The 18,777-nt window shown below is 41.9% G+C and overlaps 1 protein-coding gene across 4 annotated transcripts in view; it reads left to right on the top strand.

Moving 5' to 3' along the window:
- Positions 1-8,583: 8,583 nt before the first annotated feature.
- clstn1 (calsyntenin 1) overlaps positions 8,584-18,777 on the top strand; it is a 36,920-nt gene continuing 26,726 nt past the window's right edge. For 3 of the 4 annotated variants that reach the window (XM_086141607.1, XM_086141605.1, XM_086141604.1), the window contains exon 1: positions 8,585-8,881. In XM_086141607.1, the coding sequence (XP_085997733.1) occupies positions 8,800-8,881 (82 nt within the window). In that variant the 5' untranslated portion in view covers positions 8,585-8,799. Of the gene's footprint in view, positions 8,882-18,777 lie in introns of all 4 variants that reach the window. The other variant, XM_086141606.1, reaches the window with a different exon arrangement.

Raw genomic sequence — 18,777 nt, 5'->3', positions numbered from 1 at the left:
TTGTTCGGGCGCAGCACATTTCACATTTAAATTCAAACAGATTTGATTATTTAGTTAACGTCTGTCATTTTAAAGGTTGAGCGTTTATTAAATTACTGCCGATCTAAAAGCATCAGGACTGATTTGACACAACTTTAAAATGTTCCTCCACTGACGCACAGGTGATTTTAGTCATCCAGTTAAACTGAGATGTGTCACATAAATCCAAAACTGCATGTTCTGCTGCTATAAATAAGGCTTCCAAACATAAGTTCCCAAAGTACCAAAGTTAAACCCGGGAGCATTTTGCCTCTGAACAACCTACTTCTGTAAAATACAATAGGGTCGCTCGGCTAACTGCTAGATAATAAGCTGATTATTTGTGATATAGGTCATAGATTAAACCCCTGGACCTTAAAGGAATTCTCTCCAGGCCTCTCTGAGTGTATTGTTATGAAATATATTATAGGATAAAAATACCACTGGGTGGTGTGACAGTGCTCAGCTAAGTACGGTCTAAAATATCCCTACTTGTGCAGGGCCTCAGCCAACACAGCGCCTTTTCCAACGCGTTGTATCGGGTGTGAACATACAACGTGCACACGCGTTGGTTGAAAACTGCGCACCAGGCAGCCTCTTTTCTTACGATATTGACCAGCCCGGGTTAGCACTCTGCATCCTGTTCAGGTCAGCAAACCTGCAATGCTGCAGTATATTGGTTCACTCAGACCCATGCATGTAAATAGTATATGGCGGTACAGTAAAACCACTGTCGTCAACCGCTGTCGGTCTTTTGTCATCAAATTCTTTTCAGCAGCTCCAGCACGGCATCAGTAAATAAGAATTTCACAGACCCTGCCACCTACAGCTCATCTTCTTCCAACGCCTCCGAGGCTTTACCAAGTGAGCAGGTTCGACATTAAAAAAAATAACCTTGACACTATAAGGGTTCTCTGTAGAGTGGGGCTTAGATAAAAACCATTGCACTATTTACGGCGTTACAGCAAATCTTCTGTCTGAGTTCAAATTGAAGTCTTTGACTGTAATAGCGTTCTCAGAAGGACCCTCTTGGCAAGATCTTGTTAGCATCCTCAGGGGCCCTGAAAGGAACTCACAGAAAGGCTTCTGGATGGAGTGATTATCCATTGGGGAATTACAGGAAAGCATTTCTTATGCAAGTCTGAGCAGAACCTGTTATATATATACATTTTGACCATCAGTTTTTTATGCCTACCTAATTCTCTAAATCAAAAACAACAATGTCAAGTTCCACAGCAACTGTATTATTCTTTTTTGCTGCCAGGCAACATCAGCAGCACCGACACGTATTCATCTCCAGCCCGCTTATTAACAAATCCATTACCTTGGCAACTAAACAGCCTTCATCTAGGCCCAAAATGGTGACTAACACGATGTATTTCTGTATTTATATTACAATGTTTGACTTTTTTTTTCTTCTCTTCATTGCTGAGTGATGGAAATTTATGTTTTTACTGCTAAGCAAAGACAAATCAATGAAACTAACCAAAGGGGATGTAAGAGACTGGATTTTGACCTTCGCAACCAATTCATTCTGTTGATTTGTAGATACCCTCGGAAAAAAGGACCTTATAAAATAGCCATTTGTGACGAGCCTAGGGATAATATTATATGTTTCACGAATGATGAGATTAATTCCTGGCCTCCCTCGCTTTGGTTAGACGGGAGATGTGACCTTCAACAAGACCAGGAGGGGAGGTCTTTTTGAATTACCTACATCTTACAGGACAACCTTGCGATAATAATCACTCATTTGGTCAACAACAGCCTAACAACATAATGATGGGCGGGAAGGGAGCGGCACTGAAACTTCGTAATTGTTCCATAACCAAGATGACTACAGGGACCCCAATATGTTTGGTGTTTGGTGCTTTTCTCTCTTAATGCTGCGACCACCTTGTGTTTACGAGTTTGCCACAGGCCAGTGCTCAGCTTATAAAAACACCAATTTTTACATCAAAAGAGTAGACACAATGCAATACTCAAGGAGCTTATACTCATAATTAGTCCCACCTGATCCTGCTGCAAGTGTTCGGGGAAACCCAAAAATTCTCGAATGAAACATCAGACTTTAATTGCAGAATAAACTAGTTTGAATCATGCTAGACTTGGTGCAGTGTTATTCCCCACCATAAAATCGACCACATTCTGGATGTGCGCGGTCCAGTGTCAGCTTGTTCCTAACTCGGTAGGAGACACTGAGTTCGCTGAACGGTGACAAGAGACAGTGAGCCATTTTTAACCTTCTTCCCCTTCTATATCACCCACTCACCATATGAGTTTTCCTTCAAGGGTAATGGAGATCAGACTGCTCTCTTCCGCTGCACAGACAGCAGGTTTCCTCTATAAACTAGCCCAGGGGTGCAGCTCTTAATCACAGATGTGACTCAGCTCAGGTTTCCTTTCAAATCCTGGGTACTTTGCCTTGGGTTTACGTGAGTGTTGTGAACTTTGTCCGGTGTGTGGTTTCATGACTCTGAAGCCTATGTTTTTTGTTTTTTTTGCTACTTCAGTAAACTTTGCACTGCGTGTTATGTTTGAATACATCTGCCGCGATCCCCAGAGCACGAAATTTTCAGCCTCCAATACGGATGTCTCCGGGGAGCCGTGCCTTTCAATGATGAATGATTAGACTCGTTGTGACAGCCATGTCAGTGCCCCCTCCCTAAACTCAGCAAAGCAATAAAGCCAAGGAGGTGAGACTTTGACACCAGCTTGACCTCCACCATGAGGTTGAGTGTCAAAGATCAAGATCTTAAAACAGGAACCCTGAAGTCATCCGCACTTCTCTGAACAATATGATACCCATCTGGAGGTATCTGTCACGAACAGTGACGATTTCATCGATGGCTATTTCTTTCATACAACGTTTCAGCTGTGCGTTCTTCTCGCGAACCAAATGAAAGATGGATATCGAGTGTTGCTATCATGGATGTGGATGTTGTTGAAGTTAATGATTTAAAGCTTCAGTAGGGTCCTTAAGCTGTGTGGATGACTGGAGAATTGTTTGAGGTGATCAAGCATCCATCTGTCAGATTGCCACTCTCTCCTGCTTTACGTCTTCTGTAACATCAGCCAGCAACAATGGGGCAGCTGAACCTGCTGACCAAAGGATTAGATCAGGGGTGGGCAAACTTTTTGGCTCAGGGGCCACATTGACTTTTAAAATTTGACAGATGGGCCGGGTCAGCACTGGATACAATACATACTAAAAAAAAAAAAAAAAAAACGCATTTGTTAGCAGTACATATCAGACTCATCTGACATTTGTCTGAACATTGTCTGACATTTGCTTTGAAAATAAAACCAGCTTGGTTTTGATGGCTCTGACGTTCTCCTGCATTTCATGCACAAACCGGTTTTTCCCTTGGAGCTTCACGTCCAGCTCATTCATATGTGTCAGTAAAAGGCTAAATCACAAAGCCAATCTGTGTCATTCAGCCCAGGAAAATTCTCAAGTAGCTCCATTCAATCATGCACATCAAGTATGAATTCTGTATCAATCTTTGGCGGGCTGGATTAAAAAGACAAACGGGCCAGATGTGGCCCGCGGGCCGTAGTTTGCCCACCCCTGAATTAGACTGAAGCTAAAAAATGAAGAAAAAAAAAAATTGTTTTTGAGGGTTTGTTTTTATGTACTTTGGTGGGGAGTTATAAAAAATAATGCCTGAAAGGGATGGATCACACCTGTCAGACTACATAAAAAAACATTTCATAAAATCTTTGTTAATTGGCGCGGGGGAGAAAAAAACACATCTGTTAAACGTCATAATTATAATAGCTTCTCATGAAGGGCAATATCTTTCTTTGACATGGCAGTGCATTTTTAGGACATTCATAGTGAGCGTGTGTGCACGCAAGCGTCACCGTGGAGGGACCGCTGGTTAATAAATGGCAGTGAGTATGAGCTCCGGCTGTTAGATAAATGGGTGCAACTAAAGTGGAAGGGAATCAATCACCCAGGATAAGTTTTAAATGTTCCCTGCGGAGAATGTATGAATTAGATGGCAAAGGTAGATTGAAGACACACAGATGTACACACAGTTGACTGATTTTAAAATATCCTGGGAAAGAATTTGGTAATTTGAGGAATCTTTTAAGACAGATCTTGTTTCTCCCAGCCAAGGGGAACTTTTTTAAAATGAAGTCATGACGAGCGTTGGAGTGGGAGCCGTAAGGAATCAGAAAAAGGCTGAAGTATGGCTGAATATAAAATTAATCCCTTGATAAAATAAATAAATACATTTTAAAAAAAGCCTTCTGAAAAGAAGGCTTATACACTACAATTCTTTGTTTTCTCACTGATACATTAGCATAGACAAAGTAAAAAAATGCAGGATTCAAGTGATATTTTTTGAAACATGATTCAGACTCTTGCCTTGTAGCAATAAAATATGTTTTTTTTTTTTTCTAACAGAATGCTGGACCTTCATGGAAAAAAAGAATTACAAAATGAACTTAGCCTGTGCCCATCTTTCATAGAATACTACATACACCAAACTCATGATGAGTAGTCCAAGGCTTTAATATAATAATAATAATATTAATAGTGGTCTGCATGGCAGCAATTATATCCCATTAAAATCTGCCCGAACTAAAGAAAACAGAAGAGAGAATAGAATTGTGCATCATTTGAGGGCTGGGAAAGCCAAAGGTTTGTAGTTAATGGACCAAGCTGAAGTCTAGACACAGGGCAGGAAACAGAAGATTTAGTAGCAGTTGTGTTTCATGGACACTTTGATTCCCATTATGGCAAAGTGTTTTTTTATGCTCCATCTACAGCCCACCATGAAAAAAATACCCAGAAACACGTCTCTTAACAGTCACCGAATAAAATGTTCAATCCCGGGTGTACCCTACCCCCCGCCCACGCCAACCCTTCCACCCTTGGCCCCCCTTTGTTCACACAGGCTTCAAAACAGAGGTTGTCAAACGATAGTAACTCTGGGGAGGGACGCGATGTGGCAATGCAAAAAATAGTTGCTTGTGCAAAACAATATAAATGTAGTTAAGAACAAGTCTTCCATTCTTGTCATTTCCTGTAAAAGTCATCCCATTCCAATGTACGATTGAGTGCAATGAGCTGGTTCATTGTGCGCTGAATATTGTTTCATTCTTCTTCTTTTCAGGGCTCTCCACAGCGAATCGTCTTCCTCCATCGAACCTTATTTTCTACATCCTCTTCTCTCACATCAACCAACTTCACGTCCTCTTTCACCAAATCCATAAATCTCCTCTTTAGTCTACCCTGGGCCTACCTCCTGCCTGGCAGCTCCAAACTCCACATCCTTCTAACAAAATATTCACTATCCCGCCTCTGTTCATGTCCGAACCATCTCAGTTTGGCCTCTCTGACTTTAGCTCAAAAAAACATCCAACATGTGCTCTCCCTCTGATGGACTCATTCCTTCATTCTATCAATGTCTATTAGTAAAACCTGATTCATTAGTTCAGTCTAAAATGTTTGAGGAAAAGGAAGCCATTACAGTAATTAACTTAAATCAGTCCAAGCGAAGAAAATCACTTTATCTCCTAATCTGTCCACGATCCATGTGGTAATTTGTTACATGGGTTATATGCTGGACTGTTTCTTGGCTGTAACTTCCTTGAATAGTGTCATCACTCTTTACTATTATTCCATTAATGGTATTTTCCAGTCTCTGCAACACCAGCACTAGGTTGAGGCTTCTCCCTTAATGCGGACAAGAGTCTAGACAAGTCCCCTCCCTTCTTTGTCAGACGCCCTGCTTGTTGCGGCAATCTGGTTTTTACAGTCCTGCTACCGGTCACCTTACAACTTTGGCCGCGCACTGGAACCCCCCCCCCCCCCATGCTGGCGATAAGCAGTAGCTCTAATCCTCTCAGCCTGCACGCGTATATTTATCACTCACTATAGGAGCTGGAGCATGAAAACAACTCAATTTCACAGTTTTTGCAGGGATTTTTTTTTCCTTTAGTGTAATGTACAGTGGTAAGTGAAAATATGAAATGTCAGCACGAATGTGTGTTTCGTCGATGAGTTATTGTCCTATCTGATATGTAAAGCAACAGTCATTCAAAACAATCTTATGAAAAAAGAAATCATGACTGAAGGGAAAATGTTCAAACATGAATTATTTCTGAGTCAAATGAAAATGATGTAATTAAAATTCATGTGACATTGTGGCGAGATGACTTGCTCTCGGGATTATGCTCTTTTAAGAGACGGTTTTAATTCAACGGTCGAAAAGTAACGGTGCAGGTTTGAGGCACACATCAACCACAACATTGCACGGCTATTCAACGATGGACTTCAAAACAATCCTTGAATCGCACAGTACAAAGACTCAAGAATCGTGCTAATCTCCAAAAACGGACCTCGATGGACAAGTTCCTCCTTTCTGGTGGCTCGCTCACACCTATCCCCCCAAGCCCTCACACTGCCTTTGGCCATTGTGCCCCGGAGGAACGATAATGACCACTCTGTCTGTTCCCCAGAGTGCTGGACATCTGTGAGGGAGGGAGAGGGGGAGCTTCCACTCTCTCCCGGCCACTTCATGTCTTGCCAAAGAGGAAACAAACAGTCATTGTCCCTCTGTTGCTGCTCCGATGGCCGTAGACTATCCCTATAGACTCATCACTTAATTGTGGCCTCACAGTCCTTTCTCTGTTGTTTCTCTGCGGTAATTGCAGTTTTTCATTCAGAACCGAGGTCTAATGGGTGACCTTTTGAGTTATTTTGTCACGGATCAATATATACAAACTGACACGAGACAATGCGTTATGGATTTCAACGAAAGCCCGTGTGCTGTGAATGGTTGTGAGGCATTTCAGAAAGCCGTGTGTCTTCTTCTTTTCTGCCCCCCCATGTTAAATAGTTGGCTTTGGGATTTTTAAAGAGGTGTTGGTGTTAATAAGTAGGTCCGCAACGATCGCCACCCCTCTGGGGTGCTACCTCTGTCTGCTCGTCTCCGGGTGTCGATTAGATAGCGGCACTCTTGCACATTTGCATTTTGTGGCCTTGCTATTCTCATGCTGACATGCTGTTGCGTGCTTGTTAGGATAAGGACGGAATGGGATTAACCCACAGACGACTGACAAAATGCTTATTTTTATGTGTAAGAAGTCCATTACACAGTCGATCCCGCGGCAAGAATTGCCCTTGCGGTGACAGAAACCTGGGGAGGGGGGGATTTACAATCCCCATCTCTCCTATTTCAGCAGAAACGGTTGACGGCTTCTCCTTCACATCGGTGTGTTGCATCTCTTCCCTCTTGGGAAACTATGTTACAAAAAATGCATTTAACACATCTGGATTATGCAACCACCACATCTGTGCAAAATAACCAACTCCACCCAGTGCACCTGAGAGATAATCAACGGATAAATATCACCTCGAAATGGGCATGTTCTTCAAAATTGCAGATGTGTTAGACTAGCGTGCAAGGAGACACCTGACATAACGATGATCTGGTCTTCTCTTTGTGACACCAGAGGAAATTCGGTCCCCACCCAGGGTTTGAGTCTAGTGTCTCAGCTCCGGCGGCTACATGCGCACCCACAATAACAGTATTGACGTCACTGGCCAACGTTGGATACAAGTTGCTTTCACGTTCACCGTCGATGCTCCGATTTTTGACGACTTCAGGTGCAGAGATTAAAATACATCCCTGCAAGTCCGCATATTATACTCACACGTACGACACGAGTGAAACAGAGGAGACAGGGTGGGGCGCGGTATCTCCGACGAGTTAGAAACCCACGGTGTGGCTGGGGCGTGATAATGGCAATTTTTGAGCCAGTTTGCAGATGAAATTCAGCCACGCATGACTGTCCTCAGAACCCCTTTCTCCTCTTGTGGGTTTGCATACGTCTGCATTGTCAATGTAGACCGTGCACAGACAAGCTACAAGCTTCGGTTCAGGCAGTTGACTGATTTTTTAGGTGAAACGTGCACGGATCCACCCCGTGACCTTGTATTTCGAGTTGAGTGTTTGTGAATAAACCCATCGTCTCTTTACTGTACTATATAAAGCGTGCATCGCTTCCTGGGAAGAAGTCGAGTATTCGCTCATTATTTTGACTATGTAACATAATAGCGGGTATTAAAATTGTAATAGCTTATGTTTAACACCCCAGGCAGAAAAACAGCTCTTATTTCTTCTTATTATTATTATAATATGTCTCCCCGTTAGCCCTTCTGGTGTGTAGGATAAACACATGTATGTGGCGATTCATCAACATCGATGTTATGACTTTTGTTTACCCTCTCGTTTGTGCAATTCGATTCAAACGGTGGACAAACAACACATTTGCTTTTCGGGCCGAACGGATTCTCCGCTTGGCCTTCTATTAATTAAAGCGTTTTCTTTTCCTAGCGCGGAGGTGTTAAAGTGACATTCGGCGAGGGTCACTATTAAGAGTGAAGGTTAAATCTAACAGAACTCATCCTCCACAGTCACGTTTGCATTCCAGTGGATCTTTCTATACTGTCACACTCCAGCCTTGTGAGAGAGCAGAGAGGGGGAGGAGGGTTGGCTGGTACGCAATGTTTCCATTTCCGACGGTCCTTGAACGCAACAAACTGCAAAACTGCGAGAGAAGCGGTGATTGAAGGGACAGCAGAGCGGCGGCGGCGGCGGCGGCGGCGGCCATCTTAGAGCTACCGTGGTAACCGAGACTCGTCGCCCGGATTTTTTTTTTTGAATATTTATTTTTCTCGTCCCGCCTGACCCACCGGAGAAGAAGAAGACTGTATTTTTTTTTTACTGTCACTTCATCGCGGCTGAATACGAAGTCGGGATGAGGTTCCGAAGGAATAAACTGTTTGCATCCGCTGTCGGACTGGTCCTCGGACTGCTATGTGCGGTGGATGCGGCTAAAGGTAACTAAGCTGGGATTTATATCCCGCGGTGTGTGTGTGTGTCTGTCTGGAAACGGCGGACAGCTCTCTGTCTGTCGCAAATATTCTGTGAAATTTGAAGGTTGTATCAAAAGATGTGTTTCTTTATTCCTTTGTATCGGGGCGTGCGGTCCTGATGGATGCACGTCGAGTAACCTGCTCCGGGATGAGCGGTGGATTCCGCCGGCATCAAGTGCACTCCCCACCCCCCGGCCGCCCCCTTACACCCAAAACCGGCCGAAATATGACCCGTGCGAGACATAACGTTTCTCTAAATCAAAAAAGGTTCGACGGTTACCTTCGAAAACGCCAGAAATTGCGCTTTTTGAGGGGGGGGGGGGGTAACGGGAAGGCCGAGGCACGACCCGTTTGTGTCATCCGCTCGCCGGCTATTTTTAGTGCTCGCTCCCGCTGCTCGGACCGTTTTCATTTCACGTCTCATCTGATTCAATTCCAGAAGTGTATTTAGGAATGTGATTTTATTGACTCTTTATTTTTTCTTCTTCTTACCCCACGACTGTAATTGCGGCACTCTGGTTTGTTTGTTTGTTTATTTATTGTTTTTATTTTTGCAGAAGACCCCCCCCCCCCAACACTCTTACCCCCTGGCAGCGTGGCGGCGGCACTGGGCTGGAGCTGATTTGGCTACGCATTGCAGATCCGCCTCGCTGCCACAGCCAGTCTTGCCCGTGTTATTTATTTATATCTGTATATATTTATTTATTATAAGACGAATGCGTCGTTTCCACCTGCCTCCATACGATCCGCTTAAGGAGCCGAGCCTCACATCGGTTCTCGTCACGCAAGAGGGTGCGTTGCGCTTTGCTGCAGGGCGGCCCGCCCGCCTGCCTCCTCTCCCGGGTCGGTTAAAAATCCCGATCCGCCGAGAGCCTCGCTGTCTCCGGCAGGTGCAGCCAACGGCGAGTGCACTTCAACCCGTTGTTTCATGCACAGTGAGGAATGAAGAAGCACCGTGAATAGGATCGGTCATAAAACACTGCACAGGAGGCTCTCGTCCGACCGTATTTCTTCCTGTTGCCACGTCCTACAGCTGAGAATGCTCAGCGCCAGCAGGCTGCCATTTCTGAAGCAGTCATTTTATTTTCCTTTTTTTCCCTCTTCTCCGACTATTCAAAACGGAACAGCGTGAATTACGGTCTTTATTATGTAGCCCAGTGTGTGTCAGCCCAGTGCACCTGCTGGCTCCCCTGCTCTTATCAACAAAGTAGATCTGTGAAGTCACCATCTGGGTGAGGTTTATCTTTTAATAAGCAAAGGTCAATGGGTTATTTGGTGCGCCACCTCTTTTCACCTTTGCTTTCATGACCGGTTTCTTCATCCCAGCAGGATTGGTTTATATGTTAATAAATTATTTCATGTCATCACAGCATAACACAGTATCAGAATTTATAAACGCTGGCCCCCGTCCTCCTCTACTCAAACATTTGTCTCAGAAGACACTGCAGTGACAAACCTTGGAGGTTCTCGTTTTGAAACACAGTGTTCTTGCCAAGAAGCGCAACACATTGCCTGCAACAAAATGTAATGTGCTTGGATCTGGGGTACACACACACACACACACACACACACACACACACACACACACATAAACACATTGTCATGGGCGCTGTCTGCCTCCGAAAATTCTACTTTTTAACCGACATTTTCAAAACGTTTGCCCATTACTTTATTTATTTCCATAGCACACGGTCGTGTGATCTTTTTAGTCTTATTTCATCACCTTTTTCCATGAGTGAGGGCCCTCACTGGATGCCCTCATGTTCTCGAGTCAAACATTTGTTCTGCAGAGATGCATTAGCTTGCTCTGTGCACACACTGCCAGACAAAGGAAACACTGGCTGCTGGGAAGTTTCTTGGCTCATTCATCATTGAATTAACTAATTCTAGTTGAACAAATTGGATGACCTGCTTTGTGCGGTGCTGAGTTAACATATGCAGTCTGCTCACATGGTTTGGATGCAGCAAAGACAACATGTATCGATGTCTCTCCCTGTCACAGTTGGAGTGAAAAAGTTAAATGTGAAGCCACTGAAAACTGCATGTTGGATACAGTAGTTCAGTGAATCAGGTCGATACATTTTCTGTATTAGATGCCAATGATTATTCTTCTGGCAAGGACAAAAGCATCATGAAATGTATATAGGAAAAAAAGGTCATAGAGGATGCACTTGTTTTCCTTTGTCTTTCCCTTTTTAACTCTACTCCTAATCTGACCTTAAAAATGCTATCAATAAATGTATTGTTTTGATAAGTCTGAGGATCATATCACCAAAATAGGCGTGGTTTATTATTTATTATTATTCACATGAAAGCTCACCATCTGCAAGTTATTTTCCAAAAAAAAAAAAAAAAAGAAAATTATTGCTCATCGAAATGTGTTATTTTCTCCAAGGCTTGGCCTTTAACACAAGAATGTTTAATTATAATTTGGTCCACTGAAAAGAGTACAATGCCATCAGCATGGTTTGAATAACACCACATAATACAAAACAAACGTGCTGGATGTAAATGGTTCTTTATGTTTGTTGATTCAGTTCATTATCGTCGCAAACAGGAGAGTGTGTCACGCTATCAACAGGTCCTGAGACATTTGCTTGTTTGCATCAGTGACAGCGAATGCACAGCTTCAAAAAGAGAAAATCATGGATGCAGTTTTATTTGTGGTCCGGCACTTCACCCGTTGTTCTGAAAAAATACCAATGTCATTTTTTTCTGTTTTTGCAAACACAAACTATGTGATTACACACAGTGGACAATGACTCCATTGTTTGTCTCTCCCATGCACTTGGAGCATGTTTGTGCGGCATCTTTCAGCATAAGCTTACAAGCTTGTACTCTTAGAAAAACAGTATGAGGGGAGCAATGTCTAATAACCAAAGGTGAAGGAACTTTTAGTTATCTGAGCCTTGCCGAGCTTCTACATTTCTTAATCAGCTCGTAAAGTAAGGAGAGACAATTGCAGCTGTCATCTATGTGGATCGATAGAACACGCTGTATTGAATGATCAGTGATTTGATCCACATGCTGGATGGTCTTTCATCATTATATGTATAGAAATATAGTGGAGAAATGGAGAAAAACATTTGTGGAGAAAGGTAATGGTGTCAGAATAAATTTGGTGAAGCAATAAAGTCAATTCCAAGAGCTCCTGATACAAATTATAAACACTTTTGACATCACCATCAATATTATTGCACCCAATTTAATTGAAAGTTGTGGTTGAAGATTGACTGCTTTAAAGCAGACGATCAGGATTTAAACATCTACTGCCTGACCACTGTCATGAAGGAACTCTGGTGTGCAATGAAAGATGTGATTCAAAAGTAAATGTTGTGTCTGTCAAGTGACTGCGTCCTAAAAAAAAAATTTCAGATGTGTTACTATGTGATTCCCTGAATAAAAGTTTGCCCATCTTTTAGAGGGTCTCTGTTCTTATAATTAAATGTTTGGTTTTTGTTTTTTGTTTTTTTTCCCAGAGATTTTTCAGGACATCAAAGGCTTTTTTTTTTTTTAATGTCCCAACTTGGGGGTCAAGATCTTGACTTAGTGTGTCACAATGAGGGCCCTGTCTGATGGATTGCAACACAATTCCCTCAAGAATGTGTGTATGTGATAATCCCCAGAAAGCGCAAAATTGGTGAAGCATTTCAATTTGGTAAGTTGCCACTCTGCTGGAAGGACAGGCCATGAGAATACTGGACTCCATGTGGGACAGTGGTGACTTTCCTCACATTGGTGCATTCAGTGGCTCAATGGAGTCAGTGAACCGTCAAGAATGGGTCATTCAGTTGTGAATATTAAGTTGTGCCAGATGACTGGGAAGTTATGTCAGCCGTTGTGAAAGGAGTTTACATGAAACCTTGGCCTTGTTATCTTAATGTTCAGAAATGAGGAAAACTTTAGGATTATATGCATATGTAATTGAATCAGTAGAATGAGGTGAAATGGATTTCGTTGATCATGTAAATGTTAAACAGCAGTTGTTTAAGGTAGAAGTCGGCAGGGGTGAAAGCTGAAGATTCTGATATTCCTCATTAAAACGTCAGCATTGAGTGTAATATCCTGAACTCTGAAAACAAATTGAAGAGGAAACATTTCTTATTGTGTTACTAACAATGCGTATTTTAAATTGTCAGCTCCTACCTTTAAAGGTGGTGCTGGAGAGAAACCTCCTGTCCATGTGAAGCCACTCAAATGGACGGTGAGCTTTCTTGGGAAACAGGTATTCAGAGAGCCGATTACCTGCTTCCCCAGAGCTGTAGGTCAGCCTCACCCAAGTGCCTGAACGTCGTTGCAGACGTCTCGCTCTCACCGCCTCACTCTCACTGGCCCTTTTGTGTGATTCACACAGAAAGGCAATTGAGTTGCATTCAAGGCTTTCGCGCTACCAACCCCCTCTTTAGAGGAGTTTGATGGTCACAGAGGGTGCGTACTCTCTGTTGGGCGGTTGTGATTCCATGGAAGACAAACAAATGCTGTTGCCTGGCAGGCAAACTAAGAGGCGCTCCTGTGCGAATGGGATGTTTGGAGAGCAGAGGTCCCTAAGGTCTGGGGTTCCTGGGTTTTCAAATCCTCCTAGAACAGTCCCCAGTCTGTGATGAAGGTGGCTTGCATCAACAAGCTCAGTAGCTTCTCAGGAAAAACAAATAGAGAAGTGTGCCCACTGTTTCAGACGCTAAGCAGGTTTCTGCCTGATTACTCCAGGTCTGTGGAATTAAAGTAGCCAACAATCGTAAATCAAGTAATTCCTGCACTCAGATATTCATACCTTCACCAATTGTTTCCTTAATGTGGATATTTTTAGAAATTAACCCTGAAGTGTGCCTTGAGGGGCCCTTGCTGTAGTTGATGGACGTGCAACTGGTCCGGCACCAGGAAACCCCGAAATATGGCAAACCTAGAGCATTTGAATTGCAGAGGGAATCGTCCACTGGTTGAATGGGTTTAACCGCTATTTTTCAAAGTATGTGCATCATTCATTTAATGTCTTTCTGTTTTCACAGTAACAGCTTTTCAAAGCTATATTTTTGGCTGTTTCCTTGGTAACATCCCAAGGACTATTGCCTGAGCACAGTCTCCCACTTCCTTTCTACAGCACACTGCTGCTGATTTTGGGAAAAAAAATATCAAGAACAACCTGGCAAAAGAGAGGTTTTATGAGACTGGGCTGATACAACTCATTATTTTCATCTTTTGTTCTTCTGTGAAATACCTGACATTGCCAGATATAATGGCCAAGACAAATTGTTCTGATATTCCTCAGTTCATGTCAGATTTCCTGGGAAGCGATAACAATGGCCAGCATATAAAAATTCCCCAGGTCCATCCCAACTGGCCAGGGTTCCAACCAGCCAGAGATAGTGTGAAATAGGGAGGAAAAAATATATAATTGACATAGTTAAGCAAATAAACCATCCGTGTCATTCAGTTTGCTTCAGCTGAAGCAGTCGTTTTCCATCACTCAGCAACATTGGGCATTCTCATTCCTCTGTAGTCATTGGTTGGTACTTGTTTAAACCCATCCAGCCTTAGATAATAGATTGAGATTAGCTGCTTGTTCATGAACTCATTGAAATTTAGACTGGGCCAGACGAGGGACAAATAGATATGTGGAGGGAAAGGAGGAAATTATTCTTTTTTTCCAGTCTACTCTCTACCTCATCAATTACCGTAATTTGTTGTTCAGATCCTGTCAAATTTCACAAGACATTGAAAAATATCACATACAGTTTTCCCACAGAACAAAATGACATTATTGTGTCTCTGTCCCACCATTCAGTGGCTCAAAGACAGTCAAACATGGTCAATATCTACACTTTTTCATTTAACAACACAGCAAATGGATTGAAATGGTTCATAAGAGCAGCTGCTATGTGATAAAATGCTAAAATTCTATGACCGCTGCATAATCAGTCTGAGTGCGGAAGTCCTGTTGTATGTGTTTTCAACCCAGTCGGTACAGATAATGCGACAGGGAGGGAGCAGAGGCAGGCATGAAATGGTTTTAACCCTTATGTGGTGTTGGGTCTATGGGCACCCAGACACACATAAGTGAAAACGGGTCCCAAAGACCCGAACACCAATTAATGAAGACATGTTTGTGTTGGCATGGTGTCAGTTTATTTTGCATGTAATAGTAATGCGTGTGTTTTCGCGTGTTTGAGGGGGTTGTTGAGGTAAAGATAGAGGTAAAGTACGAAATTTGGTTTGAAAATGCAATAGCCATATAAAAAGCACAAATACAGACAGTGAATAGTTAACTAACTGACTGGCTATAATTTAAGTAGCTATAATGTTGCCTTCCCTGCTATGTATAGCTGCTACTATGGAAACTGGGATGTAGTTTCCCTGAAAATAAGGGTGGCAGTGCTGAAAAATGGGACAGTGGCACCACAGGTGCTACGTTTTTGACATTTTGGTCATTATGACCCTCACACACTGTAACCCATCAATAAACTTGACAGTATGTTAGCCTGTCAAAATAAAAGATAATGAAAAAACAAAAGGAGGATAAACTTGAGAATTTTTTCATTTTGACCAATAAGGAGGTGTGAGATTATTCAGATTTATAAGTAACCTAATACATATATTTAATCCAGCCCTGACAGATGTATTTCCATTGAAGAAATCATTATCAAATCAAATCAAATCAAAATTCAATGTATAAAAAATGTCCTACACAATAATTCTTGGATGAACATGGGTGATAGATAAACTTTGATAAGAGTTAGCAAAAAAGGCTTAAGTAAAGTGAAATAGCTCGTGTTATCTCAATTTCTTTGCTTCTAAATGGAAAAATTTGTCTAAGCTTCATACATATCTGCTAGTGTGTTTACACATCTTGGTACATCCTGGTACCTCCTCCTATTCACTATAATTGTAACTCAGGATCATCTTGCAAAAGTATAACTGTTTAGAAAGTTGAAGACAAACACAAAGGGATCATAGTGGTACTGCCTACAACATCTTAAGAACATTCTTGTGATTACTCTGCTCTCTCTAAGGTACCCTTTTGTTGCAACTTTGAAGCCCGTGTAGGCCCAAGTGATTTTATATAACCAGGCAATGTTTCTTGTTATCTGAGAAGGACAACAAGCCCGATTTTTTTTCAATTGGCCTTTATTGTTAGGTATCACCAGGCGCTGCCGGCCAATCTGTAGTGGTTGCCTTCAAGCTGAAATAGACTTTTTCAGATGTTGTTTATCGTCTTCTGAAAAAGTCTTAAGAACAGATGATGATTGTCACAGTCAATCAATGGATCAGCTTTTCATAACAGGTCTATGTGCAAACAATAACAGCGTGTATTGAAAATGCATCTTGTACATCAGACCATCTCTCTTTCAGGCTTTGATTAGAATATTTGAAGAGATCATTTGAATTTGCAGCATGTTTGATTGTTGGAAGTTTTTATTGTTTATATCCTTAATTCTTTAATAACCATTATTCATAATTTCCTCTGGGCCCTGAACCACCAATTTAAAGTATGGCCTGAATCAATTCAGCTGAGTTTTACCACGCATTATGGGCCTGACGCTCAGCTGCACCATCATTACACAACAGCCCTCAGAGGTTCCCAGGCATTATCTGATAATTACAGACTGATCTGCTGCAGTGATGATGCTGCAATCCAGACAGCTGTGGTGTATTTCTCTGGTTTCACAGGATAACCAGAAGGGGCCTTTGGGCAATCCAACATCATTGTATTTGTTTCAGTCCATGGCATCTGTGAGGGTTTTAGTGTGAGGCAGGCAAAATGACCCCTACTCCCGTCCCAATGAAGAAACATCAGAGCGTTGGTATTGAGGGAAACAAAGTGAGTGTTTTTCCAGGAGATCTATTGAATCTCAGGATTAGTGAGTCCTATTGTGGCCCTACAATTCTCCCAGGATGCATTTCATCATGGTTAATAAGCTAAATTGAAAAAGTTGGCCTTCAATAAGAGTTTTCTAGCCATAAAGAGACTTTGTCTTTGTGTCCTCACGATCGTTATCCCAGGTTGTGGGTGCCAGCTATCAGCAGCACCACACTATGGAATAAGTGCCACCAGGTTTATACGTGGTCAAAGAATTTTGATACTTTTTACAAATTGAAAGAAAGTCTGCAGATAAGTTATTCTAGGCTGTGACCTGAGTCATTAACAATGCCATTTAGTATTTTGAGAGAAAAGAAATATAGCAACAACCCCTAATGTTGTATGTCTTCAAAGATTCTCAGTCATGGTACTCACAGAGACTATTGTGGCAAGTCGACTGGTCAAATTCTTGAAGAAGTTTCACCTCTCACTTTAGGCTTCTTCAGCTCCTCAATTAATTAAGCAGACAAGGTTGCGGCAATAAAATTTAGCAATGTTCACCATTGGTGTGGAAATTGACAGCATAGTAATTGTAGTATTTGATGCTTGGTTTGCAAAATTTGTTGTATATATGTACATATAAATGAGCCCATACAACAGTATGACAGAGCAAGATTTAACAATAGTTGATTAAAAATAGTTTTCCCTGTTGCGTAAGCAAGCTCAAGTTTTAACATCTTACGTCTGTCCCTACGGCAGAGTATTTTCATGAACTCGGGTGTTCATTCAGGAGCATTGTAAGAAATGCCGTTGGTTGTTTCTTTTTCCAAGTGTTTTGACTAAAGCCTTTATTTTGATATCAGCCACACTTCCCGTGGGCTTCTTTGACTTTGGTTAGGTTTCACCAATATTGTCTAACTGCTAGCAGTTAGCTGTCCGAATCATGCAAACCCAAACACACTTCTTCTATATGTGTTGTTTGAGGCAATTAATATATTCTAAGGATATTGCCACATAGAGAAGAAATGAATTGAAATAAGAAGGCAACCATGTTTTGCCTGAAAAATAGGTTAGTGTATAAAAATCAGCCCTTTTCCTCTTAGTTTATTTAGTTTATATAGTTTATTTAAATTTCAAGAACACAAGAACGGGTCCCTTGAAGTGCGCTATCTTCCCCACATCATCTGCTGGGATTGACTGGTGACCTGGCATGGGTGTAACCTGCCTCTCATCCGTTGACATCTGGGTTTCACTCCAGCCCCATCATGACTCAGAGTGTTGGGTCATGCGGTGGGTAAGACAATGATGAATTCATGTATTAATATAACTACATGATGCCATGATACCAACATGCTTCTGGGATGGTGCTAAAACCAGCCAGAAACATGACTATTCCTTCTTAGACTGGCTTTGACGTTCACATTGGAAAAGACAAAGTGCTTTCATTTAGGAAAAATACAGCTGTTGGCTATCTGAACATTTAGTTCAAGGAGAACACCACAAAATGCAGCTGTTCCTTGTGCTCATCATTTGTTAATCAGCTGGTCTCTTAAAAGAACTCCCCAGATGTAAGCAGTTACTTCATTGTAATATTATACTTTGTTGAGCATATTAAATAAAAACAAGACAGGGTTTTTACTTTTGGCAGCGATTGCTGCTTTGATGTCTTCGTAGTTGCTTAACCTTGTCACTGAAAGAAATTGATGCATTGCGTCATGGGATTAAATTTCTGTCTTTATTGTCTGTGAAACAGGATTACATACTAAGTAATCTCTTTCTTGTTGTAAGAGGGGTCAATAGTACACTGTCTTTAATTGTGCTGTCCCTCTCTTCTTGAACACCTCTGTTTCTCATGGGCTTCTCCCAGAATTTTGGTGACTTTTGTTAGCACCGAAGTATGTGTCCACTGGAACAGAAATAGAAATGTGCACAGCAACAAATCTTTTTTTGAACTGTCTCACCTTATCATTTTTCAGCCTCTTTGAAACTTTATTTTGTGGATTAGAAGTACCTATACCAAACTGGAATTGTACACTGATGTATTTAGGAGGAACTTTACCAATTA

This window comes from Fistularia commersonii, chromosome 34 (assembly GCF_037954325.1).
Source record: "Fistularia commersonii isolate RoL2024-O1a breed Wild chromosome 34, RoL_Fcom_v1.0, whole genome shotgun sequence".
Classification (NCBI taxonomy): Eukaryota; Metazoa; Chordata; class Actinopteri; order Syngnathiformes; family Fistulariidae; genus Fistularia; species Fistularia commersonii.
This window is presented reverse-complemented; position numbering and strand designations above follow the sequence as displayed.